The 17084-nt window shown below is 37.4% G+C and overlaps 1 protein-coding gene across 2 annotated transcripts in view; it reads right to left on the bottom strand.

Annotated features, from left to right (window-relative positions):
- The window catches only part of LOC311608536 (uncharacterized protein), a 148348-nt gene that overhangs the window by 63992 nt on the left and 67272 nt on the right, over positions 1-17084 (bottom strand). For both annotated transcript variants that reach the window (XM_084801063.1, XM_084801062.1), the window contains exon 3: positions 15696-15840. In XM_084801063.1, the coding sequence (XP_084657189.1) occupies positions 15696-15840 (145 nt within the window). The remainder of the gene's footprint in view (positions 1-15695; positions 15841-17084) is intronic.

The raw sequence follows: 17084 nt of genomic DNA, 5'->3' as shown, positions 1-17084 counted from the left end.
TTCTTACCTAGGACTTAAATACTGCTCTATATCTTGAAGATGTTTAGTATTCTAAATAGCAGCCAGTGCTGGCTGTCAATGCCAACTTCCAAGCTCGGTTCCTTTATTGCCCTGCTTAGCACTTGATTTCTCTGCTTGCAGCTCAGTGCCCAGCATTTGTTTCTTTCTTTTAATAGCTGTGTGAATTACATATGCACACCCTGGGACCTGTTAGCAACAGACCTATTTTGTAAGAACAATGGCATAAATAAATTTACTTTGAGTTCTTTATAGCCCACACAGTGTGTGGGCTTCATATTGATGCATGAGGGAAAGCCACAAACAGACATGCCTTTTGAATTTGGTGTCATGAAAGGTAAAGACTGGCTTGGTGGGTGTTTTGGAGTAGGTGGGGAAAGGCAGGATCTGAGAAAAGAGAGGCTTTTCAAAGCTAGGCTGTAGAAGAGATCATGAATTGGGGTAATGGCACAATATCAGGCTAAATGAGAGCGATGGTGAGACTTTAAAGACAGAGAAGTCCTGAAAAGACGAGTTGACCCAGAAAATATTGACTCTAGCCTTTGAGACCACATTTCCGTTAAGACTAAAAGAAACAGAACAAAGACAGAGACTATACAGTCAGATATCCTTCCTTTCATTACTTAGGGAAAGATCGATGTGTTACAAACAGCAAAGATATTTGCAATAAGGAAATCAATAACTTTGGCAACTGGGGATTTAAGTGCATGCAAGTACACAGAGTAACAAAGTTTCATAATTTTCCAGGAAGAAGCATTTTGATAGATTTGTGCCATGTTTCTTTACATACAAACATCATTTAAGTGTTATTGTTACAGTGAGCTGAGCCTGGAAGTGCAGCATCATTTACCATATAATGAAATCTCTCTATATACTACATGATCACTTTTCAATGATTTTTCCATGGGATATTGCATGCAGAATATCTCATGTTTCTGGGAGAAATTGCTAATATGACCATTCCCTTTCAGTCTACAGCTCTTTTATCTGAAGATTCCTGAGAATTTATGATAGGGATAATATTGACTGAACTTTAAGAAAAAATTATATAGGTAGAATAAAGCACAGCATCATCTTTGCATACTAGTTCTTTGGTTTTATTTCACAGAAATCTCCTATACATTTCCATAATCTATTTAATGTTTAACTATATATATGTCCTGAACAAAAGGCATTCATTGTACACTTATTACCTAGGAATTAAATGGTGTTTTATACCCTAAGCAATTTAGGGAGGAGATGAAAGAAAGGAAAAATAATAATAACAATATAAAAGACATGGTTTGTGCTCATATTTTTAACATTTTGCTTTTTCCTTCTAAAATGTAAAAGTAATGGTTTAATTACTGATAAAAGGTAGGGGATAGTGCAAAGGAAAAGAAGTAGCCATGCCTATTTTGAATTGAACTCTAAGGAAAACAATGCTTCACCATGGTGGGGGGGGGGCTTCTGAAAAGATAAGCACCTTAAATCATTAAAAGTATAATTTTTCCCCTATCTTCTTTGTATGCCTTCAGGTAAATCAGCTATTTGAGGAGTGGTCTCCTGCCTAAGTGATTGACACTTACAGGGCAATATAGCCAATAAGAAAGACGGTGACATTAATCTTTGAAGTAGATCAGAATGTGCAGTATCTTCACAAGGACTGGGGTAGATTCCATTCTTTTTTATAATATTTTTTTTATTTTTTACTACATTTATATTATTACAAATATATAAAATAAACCACATACAGCAAGAAGAACCACTAAACACTCAGGAAGTATATTAATGTTACCTTCATAGTGTTTTGCCTATTTGTATTTGGCAGCCTTGAAGAAAACTTTTTCCTATCTTGGTGAGTCTAAAAATTCTGGATGTTAATCAGTATTTATCATATCTCATCTCTATCAACTTAAAACATCTATCTAGACCTAAAACATCTTAACCCCTAAACAACTAAGCTTAATTGTGAAACTAAACTATCTGGTCTTCAACCTCATCGGAGACTTGAGAAGGAATGAAATTAATTACCTGAGTAAACAGTAAATGCAGGTAAGCAGCTTCCAAATTGAAAACAATAACAGAGATAATTTGCATTCTTTTGATCAGGAGTAAGTAGGTTTCTGTATAAGAACCCCAGCAAAGCCCTGAAACTCCATCTTTTTCTATGGTAATTTCACTCTCTAGTAGGTAATTGTGATACTTTCTCTTCGCCATTAAGGTAAGGTTCATGCAGGTAGCAGTAATCAAATCCAACTACAACAAAGGATCCACGTTCCTCCATGACTGATAATGCCTGATCTAGCATCCTAGAAATGAGATCTTAGTTTTAGTCACTATCGGAACTTTTTAAGTGCTCCCATATTTCTCCCTCCCCATTGAGATGAGATAGAAGGCCTAGATAGTTCTAAAAATAAATATTTTCCTTCTATCACATGAGAAGGCTTAGTGAACTAAAGTTACCATTTTTTCCTTCCTATACAAGCAGCATGGACTAGGCTGTATCTGGAGTGTTCCTTCAGCGCTTACTCCCAAAGCCCCTTCCGTTGAGGTATAAAGTATTAAGATGATGGTGTACTGATGCATTCTTTTTCTTATCCTAATTTACTCCTGGTAGAAGCATTTACCCACTTCTGCTGTGAAAATCTACGGACGCTGAGGAGTTAAAACTCACACGGTCTGGTCGTATTTAGCATTAAGATCTAGCTACAGAGAACATTCAGCTCCTCTCTAAGCATGCAGGTTTACCTCTCTTACACTACTAATCACAGTTTTTTTTTCCTGTTGTTTATCTTGTTGAAGTCAGGTTAAGCACTACCCTGTTACATGCCCCTTGGGAAACTGCATTTTGCAAGTAGTTTTTGGTTGCAGATTGAAGATGGAGGATGTTTTTCAGTAGGTATGTTAAAAGCGATACTCCTCGGAGTGCCACCAGGCCTCCTGATAGCAGGCTACCAAGGAGAGACTTGATACCCTACGAGCATATACAGGGGGAGGAAGTCCCCCTCAGTCACAGTCATAGGGGAGGGGAGTAAGGGGAAAATGGGAGGGAGGGAGGAATGGGAGGATACAAGGGATGGAATAACAATTGAGATGTAATATGAATAAATTAATAAAATATATATTTTTTAAAAAAGCAATAATCCTCATCCAACAAAACCCTTGCAGTACAGACTGATATTGGCCTATTTATCATGTGATAGGGAGTGCAACACCATAAATTTATCAGAGTATATTGAGACCGAAAGGGCACATGAAGAGATTAAAATCCCATCAAAAATACATGATTTAATATTAGTAAAATTAGAATAAGTTACCCTGAGATCACCAAGAAAAGTAGAATTATCAGAAAAAGTGTTGCTCCTGAAACCACTGTACTTTGTGAAATTATTATCATCTGGTAAATTCTCACACTTCAAACACGCACATGCGCGCGCGCGCACACACACACACACACACACGCTCATTCATCTGTGTTCTAGTATACTGTGTATCTGAAATAAGTTATGATTCTCTGTATTTGCCTGGCTGACTATCCAATTTCAATACATAATTTTTCTGTAGCTTATTTTTTCTGGTAGCTTCTTTAAGTCAGATCAGCTTTTTACTTGTTGGGACAAATAGACAACTGCCAAGCCTTAAGCAGTCTGGACAGGAGACTGCTGTGAGAGCACTTTCAGTTCTTTTATGAGATGCTCCCCAGAGCTGTTATTACATAGCTTTAGGAAAGATTTTCCCCATGATTTCTGATCTCTATTTCGCTGCTCAAAGAGAATAGTTTCTTCTATGATTGATACAATTACTGAGTTGAGTCAATACTGCCCTCACATCTCAGAAAAGTTGCAAATTTTCACAAATAAAATAGATCAAGCATAAAATGTAATCAAGAGATGGATCATTTGATCCCTCTAGCTAGTTACAACAGAACAACATCATGAACACAGTGTTGGGGTGTGAAGAATGGTTCCCAGCATCTGTCATTGATGACTCTTTATATTTCACATAGAATGAAAGAAGCTGTGGTTAATTAACTGGTATCAGAAAGTGAAAACCTTCCTCTAAGTATTTTCCAATTTTCAAATGACATATAGAAATAAATCAATCAGTCACAGTCTTGTACATCCAAGCACTTAATTTCTGAATTGAAATGTGTCTTTTTCATTTGGCATGGTGGTTCCTGCCTGAGGCAGGACAACTATCATGTGGTTGAGACGGCCCAAAGTAGAAAGCTTACATCAGGTCATCCAGGGTGATGTAGCAAGACATTGTCTCAAGAAAGAAGGCCAGGCATTATCTTTAGGAAGCAAGGGTTGGGTTTATTCTTGTGTCTCATGCCGGACATCCAATGGAATGTGTCATTACCTTGGATTTTTGTATGACTTTTTTATAAAGTACTGAAATTTGGGTGGGTAGGACTGGGGAGAGGATCTGGAAGAATATGGGGAAGGGGAAGAATTTGATCAAATTATATGTAAATTTAAAATTGTTTACGTAATAAAAATAAAAATATAATTGCAATATAAGAAAAAGAAATGCAAGAATAAAAACAATTTTTGCTTACGTAAAAAAAATAATAGGACTTCTTTTCATGACGACAAAGAAAATCATGTTTGACACTTATACCTCATGAGATAACTTTTTAGAATTTTCTTTATAGTACACTTCATGAAACAGTTTGGATTCAGGTTTGTGAAGGAGTTGACCAAAGTATTAAATGACAGGTCATGGTTTCAGCCCTAGCTGTGGACAAGAAGCCAGCAGCGCTCAAGCCATCCCAGGAAGCAATGAGTAATAGCAACTATAAAGAATTTCCTTTGGGGGAATTAACCAAAACAATTGGCACGGGTTAATGGAAAAACTAAGGATATCTATGCTTAATGAAAAAGATATTAGTACCTGATACCTATGTTCCATCAGCTTTATAATAATCCACGGTTCTAAAACATTGTAAAAGTCAAATAACAAAATAAATCAGATTACTGCTATGTACAGAAAACACACACATGTGCATACACAAGAATGCACACATTGTAAACACATATTTCTGTTCGCACTTCCTTTCTTCCCCTTTAGAGTAAATCATAGTGAGGTCAACAAAACAAACAACAGCCTGTATATTTAGTTGTAGCCATGCATGAACAAAACACAAAGATGCACGTACTCCCAATATCCAATAGGTTTTTGGTGAGGATATAAATACCACTTATCTACTCTGTTCAATACATTGACACAAATTGCATATGGTGATTTAGAACTGGGATAGTTAACAAATGAGATTTCGAAATTTTAGTTTCATTAATATAAAGTTTAACATTATAGTCACACGTGGATAGGAGGTATGCACTGCAACAGGGATGCTTATTTGACATGTTTCTCCTCTACTATCCAGTCCCAGTGGTATCTAACTATGGCTTCACCACAGATTAGTCCAGAGATATTAATACACATTGATGATTTTAGTGTTAATCTATGGTTAAACAATAGCTACAGCTCATGTGTAGATTCAAAAGCATTTCTTTTTCTTTCTTTCTTTCTTTTTTTTTTTTTTTAGTACAGGTTAAAAAAAAATCTCTTAAACTAGAGTTTATTCAAGGATTTGCACTAACAGGTTCAAAATGGTCTCAAAGGAGGTATCCATCCCAATCAGTGATTTTTTTTTAAATGCATTCAGTAAGACACCAGACCCACAGGATGCTAGTAAAAGTTTTGTTATCAAATTAGTCTGAGCTATTCAGGTGTAAACCACATCCAATAACTTTCTTTATTGCAGGATTTCTCAGAGAGTTTAAATGCTAATGCTTGGGGAATTTTTAAGCAGCATATAATGTATACTGATGTTGTTTTCTCTGTGCAACGTATTTGGTCATGAATTACTGAGGGACACTGTTGTAGAGAAGTGTTTTGCACAGGATAGCTAAGAGAACAGAGGTACTGACAATGTGGCTTGTAAAGTAAAGAAATTCTCTTGTCACCAACTTAAGTTTCATGTTACTAAGGGAGCTGAGGACTTTCCTCGGTATACTTGTGCTAGTTTATTTTCAACTGATTCCCTCACTAGACTTTCTTTAGTATTCAAGATTCTGGGTTTTAAATTAGGTCTGTAGAGTAATACCGCACAAACTCTAATAGCCTCTGTCATTTTCAAGAACCATGAGGGACATGAAATTTTGCCCTCCTGGCAAACTAACAAGGTAGCCTGTCACAGTGCCATGCTTGTAGACAGAAGACAGAGTATGGACAAGTAATAGCACAGCAGGCATTTTTAACTTGGTGCACATATCAGTTCCTTCTGACCAAAATCCCTGAAACAACCATGCAGAGAGACTTAGTAAGTGCTGTGCTCTCAGGGGACAACAGCACAGTTAAGACCTAGAGCTTAGAGAGCCATCCATTTTGGAAGAGTAGTTGACACATCTGGTTAATGTATGGACTGTAAAGAAGTATTATCTTTATCATGCTATTATAAGACAAACCTCCCCTACTCCCAGGAAAACAGAACTATTTCATACTAATAACTTTGAACAAAGTCCTGAACAAAAGCCAAAACTATTATCAATGCTTTTAAAATATATTTAGATACTGAAAGAGTTATACGGTGCTTTGCCTCAATCTGATTCAGCACTTATACCACCAAGGTTCAATAGGAATAAAAACAGAGGACAGAAAATATATATTTTCCCCTCACAGAAAACTAAATTTCTTTCTCACAAAGAACATTTTTATATGACTCCTAATTCTCTGAATTTGAACAAGCATGTTTAATTGAACTCCTAGAAAATGATAAAAATAGGGATGAAGAGGAGTTGGCTCTCTGGCATGTGTCTCTTCAGGAGATTGTTTTTAAGGGTGGGAAGAGAGAGTAATTTTAAACAAATCTGTTTTATGATCATTATTTTCCTGGAAAAATGCCATTTTTGATAAATGTGATATATTTGGTCAGTGACAGTAGAGAATGAGAGGGTGACAATTTTCCTAAAGTATTGTCAACAATTTTTTAGACAGGTGTATTATAACCTTAGTAATGAGAAATTTTAGTATAATAAAACAATTCCTTATCTTCATTGTTCCAACATACTATATATCTCCCACAATACAGGTTGATAGCTACTGAGTTAAGGAAACAATCAGTCTTGAAGTTTTTATTGTGCCAAGTAGGGAGTTATCTACTTCCTCACTTCCCATCACTCTCTTCCGAAAGGGAATGTCACTTTCTATTTGGTTTGCTTTGGGTTTTCTTCCTGCCTGTTGATTTTGTTTTTTTATTAGGAATAAAAAACATACAGTAAAAATAGTGATGGAGCAATCAGGAAAGCCATATATAAAAGTTGCACTCAAAATGTTTAGCTCACTTGTATTTGGCAACGTTGAAGAAAGTACTGTCTAGCCTGTCTAAGTCTAAAGTCTTGTCCCTAAATCGTTCTCTATCTTATCTTGTATTTATCAACTTAAAAAAATTGTTCTAGACCTTAAAACTCTTTCTTGAATCCTAAACAGCTTAAGCCTAACTGAAACTATAACTACATAGTCTTCAGCTCCATGAGAGACTAAGTAGGAAATGTAGGCAAGCAGCTTCCAAAACTAAGAGATGATAGAGATAGTTTACTGCCTAGTCAGTCACCCAACCTCTCTCATAAATTTGGAGCATCATCTTCATCTTTCTGACCCAGTATATCTGGCAGACATGACTGTGAAGCAAGAAATATGAATGACTTGCTTACCCTATCATGGCAGAGCGTGGCAGTCAATTCAGCCTGCGTCCAAGTCTTGGCCATTTTGGATAGCATATTGTCTGTAGACACGTATGAGGCATTTACACTCAGTGGCTAGTGTTCTTTTAATGATGTTGTCTTCAAAAGGAGATTTTTCATCTTCCTTGACTTGATGTCCTGGGGTAGGTTGGCGTGAGAGGAGGTAGACCCTTTTCTCAGAAGAACGGGAGAGGGAAAAAGAAGGAGAGAATAGGAGGGGAGAGGGGGGAGGGGGGCTGAGGGGATTTAGATGCCAAATGAAAAAATAAAAACAATATAATAAAAAACAAAAGGGAATATAGTACTATCATACAGAAAACATATAGAGATAATAGAAGAAAAAGATAGATTACTGAATCAGCTCTTCAACTATAAAAATATCATTCTCAAATATTTGTTTTAATTCATTAGAATTCAATTAAGTATATTAATATAGAAAAAATGTTATTTTTGAAATATTGGTATAGAATTTTGCATATTGATTCAAATTTAAGGTTATTTTTGATACACGTATGTATGTATGTTTTTACTATGATAAGAGGTATTGGAACTCTAAAACTCATTTACAAGTAATGGTTAATTAATCAGATAATATATGTATGTACATAAAACCTTAAATGTGTTTAAATGTTCTAGGCCTAAAGAAAATAACTTAGCTTAACAAATAAATAAATACACAATAAATAAATTTCATGCTGTTAATTTATTATTTGAACATTTAAAAGATGTTCAGTGGTCTCTGATTATATTCACCCCCTCATTTCCCACTCCAATTTCCACAAACTCTACTAATATACTCCCTTTACAACTTAATTCATATATATATATGAATATACATATATTTGGTATTATTCATATGTACATGGGTTGGAGTTATCATAATCTGCCTATGAGAGGCCATAGATATGCAGTTTATTCAGCAAGATTCATTAAAAGTGCTGTTTACTTTTTCCAATGGGTACTCTGTCATCTTTTTTTAAAAATCAGGAAGTTGTATTGTTTGAACTTATATGTGGGTCATCTAGTATTTCTGGTTTTGTTTTGTTTGTTGTGTGTTTGGTTTCTTCCTTTGTTTTGAAAATTACATGACATTCTATTACTATTGCTCTATTGTATAGTTTGTAATAAGCATTGTTCTTTTTTGCCAAGGGTTGCTTTGTTTATAAAGAGTTTTTGTGTTTCTATGTAAACTTAAGATAGGCATTTTTATATTTCTGCAGGGGAAATCACATGAATTTGGTCACAAGTACATTCAATCCATAGATTGCTTCTTGTAAAATGGTAATATTACAAGTTTTGTTCTCCTGACCCATAGGCATTGGAGGCTATTTCATCTTCTAAAGTCTTCCTTGATTTCTTTCTTCAGAAATTAATTTTTTTATTCTAAAAGTTATTTATTTCCTTGGTAACCGTAACACAAATCGTGTATGTGTGTGTGTGTGTGTGTGTGTGTGTGTGTGTGTGTGTGTATGCGTGATTAGGTTATTATGACTAGAAATGACTTCAGTGTTCTTTAATTTTTATACAATGTTCCTATTAAGTTTTGCAATCAGAATAATTCTTACTTTCATAGAAAGCTTATATAAAAATTTTTTATTTTCTCTATGCTGAACAAAACATGAGAAGCAATCATTTAAGCTCTTCTTTAAAGGTTTGTTAGAATCTGAAGAACCTATGTGGATTTTATTATTTTATTAATACATAAACCTCTGGATCATCACTAGTAGTCCTAGGAGCACACAGGAGGATTAAGTTAAGGTATTCTTGGAGAACCAGAAAAACATAAACTATGCTCTCATTTTTTCTATCTGATGGTATATAAGTTATTATTTAAGTGAGACAATGAAACTTTTTCTTACAATATTTTGAATTCTTTAATTCTGCTATTAGTATTAGTGTTAGTAATAGCATTATCATCTCTATCATTATTATTACTATTATGAATTTTGTCTTTTAATTATTTCTAGTGTGGCTCCTTATATCCAATCTCAACATTTGGGCACTAAAGAAAATATTTCATTCTTTCTGCTTAAGAGCCCCCAAGGAAACCCACTCTTTCCCAAACTCTCCCCCAGGTGTGTGGAGCTCTTTAGGGTTGTCATACATGCACATAACAATTGCAACCTCCTGAAAACACCCTTTGTCCCCACTACCTAAGTCTCTCATGCTTTCTATCAAGGTACCCAGACTTCCCCCAAGGTATTAAGTCCTGTTTAGAATTGGAGAGCGTACCTCTGGGTCCTGTGTACTTGCTTTGGTCACAGCTGGCACCTGGAGTCTAATAGAAGCCTCCTTTGTGGATGCCAGTTCTTTGTTTTAGTTGTACTGCTTTCCACTTAGAGTCTCCAAACTAGTCAAACACACAGCCTTCAGGCCCCCCAGCCTTCCTTTTAATGTACCATCTTCATTCAGAAAACTTTTTGTCATTCTATTTTTGGATGACTGGTTGGCACAGAGAAAGAAGCATAGCTATACACACCCTGTTTAGAGCTTTTAAGTGGACTTGGCCCCGTTTCTCAGATGTAGCCAATGGCCGAGCAATGATGCCCTGTCAGTATAGTTTGTACTTCCATTTTTCTCTGCTGGAATGGGTTATTATGACACACTCTGGGAAGAAGAAGGGAATCCAGTGTTCAAATCTCAGTTCGTCTAACCACCAGCTGTGTGAAACACTTAGCTGGTTATTTAGTTTCTATAAGCTGACATCTTCTGTCTGCAAATTGAGATAATTCTTTCTCTAATGAGATTATTATAGAGATTAAATACAATACTGTGTGTGAAATACTTGGCACAAGTGACTTTCATTTATCTTTTTTGAGCTTCAGTAACTTTATCTATAAAAGGGCAAACTAGAGTACCCAGTGTGAACACATTTTTAATTTTTTTTAAACAGGTTTGGTTGGAGACGAGAGATGGATTATTGATTAAGAGCATTTGCTGATCTTGTAAAGGACCCAGTGTTGGTTTCCAGCATCCATAAAGTGACTTACAACAATCTGTAAAGCCAGTTACAGAGGAGCCAATACTCTCTCCTGACATTTGCAGGCACCAGTCACACATGGTTTATATATACATACATGTAAGAAATAAAAAGTAAAATAAGTTAAATAAAAAAACAACTCCAGACTCTTTACATGTATAACTAAAAATATTTCAAGATTACAATTCACATATATTTCTTATATTTTTAAAACTTTTTATTGATTCCTTGTGAGTTTTATATCATGTGCCCTGTCCCACTCATATCTCTTGCAAATTCCTCCCAAAGTAAAACACATAAATATAAAAACAAACAAACAAAGAAACATCAAAAAAAAGCAAAGCATTAAAAAGCATCTTATTGTGGAGGCTGTAGTGTGTCACAGTTTGTCCCACAGTATATCTCTCTGTCTTCCCTTGTAAATCCTCATTTGTATATCATCAGTGTGGCTCAAGATCTCTCGCTTCTTTTACACCATCAGTATCTGGCCAGGATTCCTCTGGGTCACTGAGTTGCTGCCCTGTGTCATGGAAATTCTGCATCCCTGGATCAGCAGGACTGGCCCCTTCACATGTCCTAACCATTCACAGATGATACAGATTTTGTGTTGGGTCAACTCAGGGCCACAGATCTGGGCCTGGGTGTCAGGCAAGCTGGTCAGCATGCCAGATCACCCATATCTTCACCACCAGCGCAATCTCTCTGGAACCTCTCAGGCTAGGCCACGCAATGCCACTATCTGCAGTAGGCAGGGTTAACTCTCTCATTCTCATATCCTCGGAGCTAGCTCACCTGCACCAACGCCTTCAAAGCCAGCTTCACTGTGCTTCCCAGGCAAGATGTGGGCTCCAGCTCCCTCAAGTGCTTCAGGCTGTGTGGGGCTAGGCCATCTCCCCTGCTCTCACACCCTAGGTTCTTACTGGTGCTTTCAGCACCAGGGCCAGCTCCACTGTGCGGCCCACTTGAGATGTAAGGCCCACTCTCCTGAGTGCTACAGTCCGTGAGGGGGCAGAGATAGCTCTCCCACTCTCATGACTTTAGGGCTGGCTCGCCTGGCTGCTACAGTTGGTCAGGGGTGGAAGTGAGAGGAGTAGGAGTGTATCACCTTCACATTCATGCCACCCCAAACCAGGTAAGTCGTGGCGGTGGGGCCAGTTCACCTATGCCCCACCCACCATGGACGGCTCTACTGTACTTTCCTGATGAGGTATAGAGATCGCTTCTCCAAAATATTACAGCCTGTGAGGGACAGGGCCACCTTATCTGCTTTTAGGATCTTGGAGTAAGCACTCCTGACTGTCTTAGGTAGTGGGGTTGCTGAAGGAGAAAAGATCATCTCTTTCCAGCACAGGCCACATCAAAGCAGAGGAATGGTGAGGGCAATTCTCCAATGCTGTGTCCCCAAGGCTGGCTCACTCACACTCCCCTGGACCAGGGCCAGCACTAGGGTGCTGCCCTGGTAAAGTGCAGAGCTCATTAGAGTGTTGTAGTAGGCAAGTGGGCAGGGACAGCTCACCTGCTCTAATGACACTGAGGCCCATTGCGCCACCTACTACAGGTGTTGAGGGGTGGGAGGGGCAGAAGGCACTCCCCTCCTTCACCACCTGAGGGCAGATGACTGGCTCTTGCTGTAGGCTGGGCACATGGCTGGTGGGCCATTGGGTGACATCCTCCATCTATGCTGCATGGCATGGCTGAAAGTGGATGTCTATGTCCCACCTATGCATCATGGTCCACAGATCCCTGTCTGTCTTCCTTCTTCCTCACTGTGCTGCCTGAATTTAATTTGATTTGATTTTTATGAGTCCTAGGCATAAAACAACTTTGTTCACCAAGCTAGGTATCAAGCTAGGATGAACAAAGAACTGCCATCTGCCCTGCCCCTGACTGATATAAGAATAACACCACCAACGAAGTGTCTCTTTGCTAGGGGAATCTGATAATCTTTTAATGGCCATCTTTCTTCATGTTCTATTGCATAAGTCTTACAACTGTTTATCAATATGGCTATAAAATAAACAGCCATGGTTCCAGCTTAGAAGTTGGTGTGTTTAGGGAAGACCAAAATTTTCACTGCTCTTCCCATAGTGTAGATATACAAGATGCGCCATGATTGTTCTGAAAATTAAGGGAAAATTTGGAGAACTGTGTTGTGTGGCCTAGAAAAGTTACTCTTTGCAGACCATCAACGATATGTTATTGAGAAAAGGCCTAAAGTCCAGACACTGTTGAGCACTTTAATTTTAAACTATCAATGCAGGGCAGAGTTTCTGGTAAGAAGGAGGTTATAGAAGTTGGCTTACAAATAACAACACAAATTTTGACATGACCTCAAAGGAGGTGCCTTAGTTGGGGTTCCTATTGCTGTGAAAAGGCACCATAACTAAGGCAACTCTTCTAAAGGAAAATATTTAATTGGGCTGGCTTACACTTTCAGAGGTTTAGTCCAATATTGTCACTGCAGGAAGCATGGCAGCATGCAGGCAAACATGGTGATACTTAAGGAGCTGAGAGCTCTATATCTTGATCCACAGGCAACAGAAGACTGCCACACTGGGCTTACTTTGAGTATATGAGACCTCAAACTACAACTCCGAAGTAACATACGTCCTCCAACAAAGCCACACCTCCTAATAGTACCACTTCCTATTGCCAAACATTCACAAACATGTTTCTGGGGGCCATTCTTAATCAAATCACTACAAGAGATATTTCCAAATTATAGTTAAACATCATTATCTAGAGTCTTCAACCCAAGCACTAATCATTTGCACAATCCCTGGGTACATTTCCTATGTTGACATGTTTAGAAATATTAGTAATCTCACATTAGATGTCTGAGAAATGAGGCAGGAGCTATTTTTATAAGACCAAAAGTTTTAAGACCCTGTAGTCAATACTGGATATGGTATTGTTTCTTTGAAAATGGAGGAAAAATAAAAATGGGTGTCACTCTCCGAAACTTTAAGAATGTTACTTGAATATTTCTATTTCATGAAAAAAACTGAACAGACCATACAACAACAGCTTAAACTTCTTCAAGATCAACTATACAATCTAGCAAGTCAAAGCCATCATGAAGGCAGAATAATATAATGTGAAGTACATAATATGTAACCAATAACTTGAGGTTTTGCTGATAGAACACAAAAAAAAGGAAAGGAGGAAAAGTCTGTGTTTATATTGAATTAATCACCATAATTACTTTTTCTCTCTTATTATAGCTCAAATGTCATTTCACAGAATATCACATGGATTTGTTTTATGATGGCATCATGCTGATTTATCGTGGATAAGGGATAGTTTTGTGAAGGTGGCTTTGCTAAATGTGCTCTGTGGAGTGCACATGAATAACCATGCTACTCAGGATAAATAATTCAGAGTTCCACTTGCCGTAGGAATATCAACACATGCTACAAAACAAACATCAAATTGCTTTACCTTGTACTCTTCCTAGTAACAGAAGCTCAGTGGCTAAGGACTCCAAAGTTTAAAGACAGCAGATGTCCCACTGAGGAGCACTGTTCTGGCCAAACATAGATTGCTATCAGCACTACCAATAGGAATATGGTTGGGTATGAAAGACGTCCTGGAATCATGTTTCCATGCTGCTGCTGCATAAAGAGTTCTGCTTCTCAGGCAACAGGTTCCAACAACACATATTGTGTTGTATATTTCAGTGGTAAAAACAAATGCATTGGACCTCTGTCAAAAACTTCAGTAGAGGAAAAAAAAATACAAACACAGCATCTGGGTTTTGGAACTAAGCCAATGTCATCTGTGGCAGAGAATGGCAGTTTTCAAAAGAAAGAGCCACCGGCATGTAGCTGGTTCCAGTAAAAAAGAAATGTGTGAACTTATTTTATAATGAGTGACATGTGGAAGGAGCTGTGATACAGCAATTTCCTCAAGATCCGAACATTCCACTATGAAGGGATGCTTATTTGCACTCTATCACTTCTAAAGTCTGGATGAATTGAATAAAAGTGTCATTAAGACACAAGCTGTTCTAAAAAGAGGTGCATGAAGATTCAGAAATTTCTAAATGGGAAAAATTCTTAAAATTCAAAACATAGCAAAACCAACCAAGCAACCAAACAACCCAGAAGTCTCAGGAAGTCCGTAAAACTTATTAAATATACAAGGTTCTTTACTCTCAAACAACATATAAGCAGTAAGGATTTATAAGAAGATGAACACTTGACAATCTGCCTGCAATTGGTGTATTGACCTCCAGTGTTTCAGTATTTTTAAGCTTTCACTCATGCAGGGATAGCCTTCTAAGATGTACTTGCCTTTGAAATATTCCTGTTTCTGTAACTAACTCCTCACCCATGCTCTTGTAATTAATCCTAATAAATGCACTGGTCCACAAAGTTAGATTTTGTTGATATTCTTACTTTGATCTGTCACTGATTCCATATAAAGGGTGAATGCAATGTGTGTTGTATCGCCATAGAAAAGGGGTCATATTATAGGATGGTAATGTTTAATATTTTATTGACCACCAACATTAAATCTTGATAGGATGTTAGAAGTAGAGTATAGCTATAGCTAAAGTATCACCCCAAAGTTAATACATCAATGTATTACACAAACAATATCATCTTCCAGTTAAAAAATGCAGGAACTCTGTTTTAACCATCTTACACTTTTGGTTGTGAGCTTAGCCTTTAGCAACTGAGACATTTCTCCATACTAGAGTCACTGTCCTAGGGAACTTGGATTATGTTTCTACTGTGAAGTAAACTACTAGAATCCATAAAAGTAATACTTAAGGAGAAGAAAAATTGTCAGTTTATACTGACTTCACATTGTAGTTCTAAGACCAAGGAGATCAGAAAAAAGTGTTCAACCAATGCACAAAATAATTATTCTATGTCTTAGTTACAGTTTTATTGCTGTAAAGACATACCATGACCATGGCAACTCTTATAAAGAAAAACATTTATTTGGGTCTCACTTACAGTTTCAGAAGATAAGTCCATCGTCATGATGAGAAGGATGGTGGTGTGGAGGCAAAAATGGTTCTGGAGAAGAAGCTGAGAGTTCTTCATCTGGATCTTGGGGCAGCAGGAAGACAATGAGATATACTGGGCTTGACTAGATGATCTGAAATTCCAAAGAAAGCCCACAGTGATACACCTCCTCCAACAAGGCCATATCTCCTAAAATAGTAAAACTCCTTATAGGATTATAGGGCTATTTTTAATCTAATTACCATATTTCCATAACCTAAGTGTCACTTTGTGTGTGTGTGTGTGTGTGTGTGTGTGTGTGTGTGTGTGTGTGTGTGTATGGGTGTGTGTCCCAACTATTGGTTACTGTCAGACAGAGCAATGAACCAAACAAATTCTTAAAAACAATTTTCCTTGCTGTGCATGGTAGTGTATGTCTGAAAAACAAAACAAAACAACAACAACAAAGGATGAAATAGGAAAGCCAGAAGGACCACTCTCTTCTCTCACTTTTGAAAGGGTTGCAAAGTTGGCTTTGCAACTAGAGAGATTATGAGTGGAGATACATGCCTTTGGGAAGTGAGTGAATAGTTCTAGAGAGAGGAGAACAAAAGGATTCAGACCTGGTGACTGAAAGTGGGAGCTTCCAGCATGATGAAAGAGGAAAGCAAAATATGATAGAAGGCCAACCATGCCCAAAGACCCTGGCTTGGGGAGAGAACTAGGAGGAGAATACCATGCCAGGAAATATGATTAAAGAAAAACAATGTTTCCACAGAAAGGGTTAATCTTGAGCCAAATGTGCCAGAGGATTGACCTGGTATTAAGCAGTCACCATTGGTTTTCTCATTAATTGTGTCACACATGCCTAATGGTGCTGACCATGATTGTGATGAGATAACATCTCATCCAGTAGAAATGATAGATCTCAGGTGTTTTAAAGAGGCCATTGTTTCTTACAGAATAAATCTCCCCTTTTGTTAAACAAATATTAATTAACTGGGGTACACAGATAGAATTATTCCAGAAGACTGGAAAGACTTGATGACAGCTGTGCTTGAGGCTAGTCAGCGCTTACAATGTTTAACACAGTGAGGGAAGGAAGTTGTAAATATATAACAACACAATAGGGCAAGGGGAATAAGTGTTGTTCAAGATCAGTTGTTTGGTGAAGGGAGGTATTTTGCCTTACAGGAACAAATTTGATTTGATGATGCCATTATAGAACAATGTTGCAACAAGATTGAGAAGCCTGGGAAAAGATCCTTCTCATTTATTAAGATGATAGAAGGTTCTAGAGAAGCCTTCACAGATTTCTTGCAGAGATTGGTTTTAGCTATAAACAAAGCTGTGTCAGACATGATGTCAGACAGCTTTTGATAGAGACCTTGGCATATT

This window comes from Acomys minous (assembly GCF_964271855.1).
Source record: "Acomys minous genome assembly, chromosome: 11".
NCBI lineage: Eukaryota > Metazoa > Chordata > Mammalia > Rodentia > Muridae > Acomys > Acomys minous.
This window is presented reverse-complemented; position numbering and strand designations above follow the sequence as displayed.